The 4,548-nt window shown below is 30.0% G+C and overlaps 2 protein-coding genes across 2 annotated transcripts in view; both read left to right on the top strand.

The window, feature by feature from the left end:
• Nucleotides 1–1,135: 1,135 nt before the first annotated feature.
• On the top strand, nucleotides 1,136–2,061 carry LOC108566013 (cuticle protein CP14.6-like). The gene is made up of 3 exons (XM_017925710.1): nucleotides 1,136–1,144; nucleotides 1,204–1,572; nucleotides 1,999–2,061. The coding sequence occupies exons 1-3, from the start codon at nucleotides 1,136–1,138 to the stop codon at nucleotides 2,059–2,061; spliced, it is 441 nt and encodes a 146-aa protein (XP_017781199.1).
• A 658-nt stretch (nucleotides 2,062–2,719) lies between these two features.
• LOC108566012 (cuticle protein CP14.6-like) overlaps nucleotides 2,720–4,548 on the top strand; it is a 2,899-nt gene continuing 1,070 nt past the window's right edge. Inside the window, exons 1-2 of the mRNA XM_017925709.1 lie at nucleotides 2,720–2,728; nucleotides 2,788–3,156. Of these exons, the coding sequence (XP_017781198.1) occupies nucleotides 2,720–2,728; nucleotides 2,788–3,156 (378 nt within the window). The remainder of the gene's footprint in view (nucleotides 2,729–2,787; nucleotides 3,157–4,548) is intronic.

Genomic DNA, 4,548 nt, shown 5'->3' with positions numbered 1-4,548 from the left:
TTATTAGATGTATTTATTCTTTCTCATTTACATGTAAATTTCATTTTTCAATTTATTGTCCTAATAAAATACAGAAATAGGAATTTATGTTAATATAATAATGGTGGCAGAAAGACCTATGGTCAATAGCCCTTTATATCAGATCAATTTGTTTTTTTTAATTTCTTGTTATTTTATGTTTGTGTTTTGAGTATGTTGTATGACATTTTACAATAAATTTTATTATTATAATATTGGATGATAACACTTACAAATAATAATTTATATAAAGTGTTAACTCTTTGAGTGGCGATTTTACACGCAATCTACCACCTTTTAAATATGCCTAGTGTGACATTACTATAATTTTCTAGAAAATGTCGAGGAACGAGGAATTATCCTTTAATTTGATTAGTATATCAAAGGATTAATCGTGATATGACCTAATACCATCCGATGTTGATTCAGTTCACGTAGTTGTTTCAATCAGTTGTCTAAAAATTAGTTCGATTTAGAAATTTAGGAATTACGGCTTATTAAGGAGTTATTTGAGGTTAAAAAAAAAGTCAATAAACTTGAAACGGTCCACGGAGCAAGAAGTTTGACGACCATTGCATTAATACAAGTTACTTAATAATTACTTAAGTCATTATATAAACGGTCATATCATAATGAGTCAGAATCTAGAGAGAAAATCATATAATTGTATACTATATCTTCAATATACCTAAACAAATACAAAAGTTCTAAGTAGCTTTCGAAATATTTTTTAATATTTTAGAATCAACATTATTATATATTTAATAAAAGTAAATAATTTAAAATAAAATAATCTACTATTATTTGTCCACCTAAATATTTGATTTCTTTTAAATCTCTCAAAATATAATGTTGGATTTATTGTTATTATTTGTTTTATTAATATGATATGTAGACTTTTGATATTCTCTAAAATTAAAAGTTTTAATCATTACTATTGAAATAATTAAACGACTTTCATTTTGAAGTCCCATCTTCAAAACTTACATTTCTAGGAGAAGATCGAACTTAACAGCCTTGGAGACAAAAAAGTTAAAGACGTTCACACTCACAAAACCAATTGTGTATAAATAGTGAGCATCTAAATAATCATTACACAGTTAATCTCCATATCAACATGAAATCTGTACGTATAAACAAGCAAATAACTGAATAACTAAGAATAATAATTATTGATTTGATTAGGTATTCGTTGCTCTTGCCTTCCTGGCCGTTGCCGCCGCTGTTGAGGATGTTGTCCAAATCCTCAGGCAGGAAGCTGATGTTGGTTTCGATGGAACTTACAAACACGCTTTTGAAACCTCTGACGGAATCGCCGTCGAAGAACACGGAGTGCTGAAGAACGCCGGATCTGAAAACGCTGCTGTAGAAGCTACTGGTTCTTACGAATTCACCGCTCCAGATGGAATTAAATACGCTCTTCATTACGTTGCCGATGAGAACGGTTTCCAACCGCAAGCCGACTTCTTGCCAACTCCACCACCAATCCCAGCTGCCATCCAAAGGGCTCTTGACTACATCGCATCTCATCCACAACCACTTCCACAAGGAAAGGTATTATAAATGACTTTTTGTACCTACATGATTTGTAAATATTACCATAAATAAAAACAGCAATATAATAAAAATTATTAGATGTATTTATTCTTTCTCATTTACATGTAAATTTCATTTTTCAATTTATTGTCCTAAGAAAATACAGAAATAGGAATTGATGTTAATATAATAATGATGGGCAGAAAGACCTATGGCCAATAGCTTTATAACAGATCAATTTGTTATTTTTAATTTCTTGTTATTTTATGTTTGTATTTTGAGTATGTAGTTTGACTTTTTACAATAAATTTTATTATTATAATATTGGATGATAACACTTAAAAATAATAATTTATATAAAGTGTTAACTCTTTGAGTGGCGATTGTACACGTAATCTACCACCTTTTAAATATGTCTAGTGTGACATTACTATAATTTTGTAGGAAATGTCCAGGAACGAGGAATTATCCTTTAATTTGATTGGTATGTCAAAGGATGAATGTTGATAATCCATACCATCCGATGTTGATTCAGTTGTCTAAAAATTAGTTGGGTATAGAAATTTTGGAATTACGGCTTATTGGGGAGTTATTTGATGTTAAAAAAGTCAAGAAACTTGAAGCGGTCTACGGTTACTTAAGTCATTATATAAACGGACATATCATAATGAGTCAGAATCTAGAGATAAAATCATATAATTGTATACTATATCTTCAATATACCGAAATAAATACAAAAGTTCTAAATAGCTTTCGAAATATTTTTTAATATTTTAGAATCAACATTATTATATATTTAATAAAAGTAAATAATTTAAAATAAAATTATCTACTATTATTTATACACTTAAATATTTGATTACTTTAAAATCTCTCAAAATATAATGTTGGATTCGTTGATATTAATTGTATTATTAATATAATATGTAAATTTCTGATTTTCATTATAACTAAAAGTTTTAATTACCACAGATGCAATTAATAAACGCCTTTCATTTTGAAGTCCCATCTTCAAAAATTACTTTTCTACGAGATGATCGAACTTAACAGCCTTGGAGAAAAAAAAGTTACTTATTAAAAGACATTCACACAAACAAAACCAATTTTGTATAAATAGTGTGCATCTCCGAAAAATAATCATTACACAGTTAATCTCCACATCAAGATGAAATCTGTACGTATAAACAAGCAAATAACTGAATAACTATTAATAATATTTATTGATTTGATTAGGTATTTGTTGCTCTTGCCTTCTTGGCTGTTGCCGCCGCTGTTGAGGATATTGTCCAAATCCTCAGGCAGGAAGCTGATGTTGGTTTCGATGGAACTTACAAACACGCTTTTGAAACCTCCGACGGAATCGTCGTCGAAGAACACGGAGTCCTGAAGAACGCCGGATCCGAAAACGCTGCTGTAGAAGCTACTGGTTCTTATGAATTCACCGCTCCAGACGGAATTAAATACGCTCTTCATTACGTTGCCGATGAGAACGGTTTCCAACCACAAGCCGATTTCTTACCAACCCCACCACCAGTCCCACCAATGATCCAAAGGGCTCTTGACTACATCGCAGCTCACCCACAACAACTTCCACATGGAAAAGTATTATAAATGATCTTTTGTATATACGTGATTTGTAAATATTACTATAAATAAAAACAGCAATATAATAAAAAGTTATTAGAAGTATTTATTTATTTTCATTTACATTTCAACTGAACGCTTGAGCTGGATGTCGGGAGATTCTCATTTTTTGTGGAGTTTTTTAATTTAGTTCAATTGTTCAGCGATTTCAACTCATTGAATTTACCAAAGTGCTCGATGCGGCTTTTTGAAAAGTTATTGAAGGTTAATAAAAAGTCAAGCATCAGCAAAAAAGTTTAGTGTCCATTTCACTAATACAAATTATTTAAATCATTATATAAATAGTCATATCATAATGAGTCAATATCTAGAGAGAAGACATCCACTTGCACTTCATAATCATAAGCAAATAGAAATACTAGAAAAGCAAAATAAAGATAAATTATTTAAAGGATTTAAAGGATTTGTATGTCAAAGGATGAATCTTCATAGGCCATACCATCCGATGTTGATTCAGTTCACGTAGTTGTCTGATTCAGGTTTAGAAATTTAGGAATTACGGCTTATTAGGGAGTTATTTGAAGTTAAAAAAGTCAAGAAACTTGAAGCGGTCTACGGACGAAAAAGTTTGGCGACCATTGCACTAATACAAATGACTTAATAATTACTTAAGTCATTATATAAACGGTCATATCATAATGAGTCAGAATTTAGAGAGAAAATCATATAATTGTATACTATATCTTCAATATACAGAAACAAATACAAAAGTTCTAAGTAGCTTTCGAAATATTTATTAATATTTTAGAATCAACATTATTATATATTTCATAAAAGTAAATAATTTAAAATAAAATAATCTACTATTATTTATACACTTAAATATTTGATTTCTTTTAAATCTCTCAAAATATAATGTAGGATTCGTTGAAATTAATTGTATTTATTAATATAATATGTAAATTTCTGATTTTCATTATAACTAAAAGTTTTAATCACCACAGATGCAATTAATAAACGACTTTCATTTTGAAGTCCCATCTTCAAAAATTACTTTTCTACGAGATGATCGAACTTAACAGCCTTGGAGACAAAAAAGTTGTTTAATAAAAGACATTCACACACACAAAACCAATTGTGTATAAATAATGTGCATCTCCGAAAAATAATCATTACACAGTTAATCTCCACATCAAGATGAAATCTGTACGTATAAACAAGCAAATAACTGAATAACTATTAATAATAATTATTGATTTGATTAGTATTCGTTGCTCTTGCCTTCTTGGCCGTTGCCGCCGCTGTTGAGGATGTTGTCCAAATCCTCAGGCAGAAAGCTGATGTTGGTTTCGATGGAACTTACAAACACGCTTTTGAAACCTCCGACGGAATCGTCGTCGAAGAACACGG

Source organism: Nicrophorus vespilloides, unplaced genomic scaffold, assembly GCF_001412225.1.
Source record: "Nicrophorus vespilloides isolate i.1.1-1 unplaced genomic scaffold, Nicve_v1.0, whole genome shotgun sequence".
In the NCBI taxonomy this organism is placed as follows: Eukaryota; Metazoa; Arthropoda; class Insecta; order Coleoptera; family Silphidae; genus Nicrophorus; species Nicrophorus vespilloides.
The sequence above is the reverse complement of the archived record's forward strand: the minus strand, read 5'-3'. Positions and strand labels throughout refer to the sequence as shown.

Excerpts from the sequence above, each read along its gene's own strand:
- LOC108566013 (XM_017925710.1), top strand. Across the intron at positions 1,573-1,998 it reads AACCACTTCCACAAGGAAAG|GAAATGTCCAGGAACGAGGA; the intron begins GTATTATAAATG and ends ATAATTTTGTAG.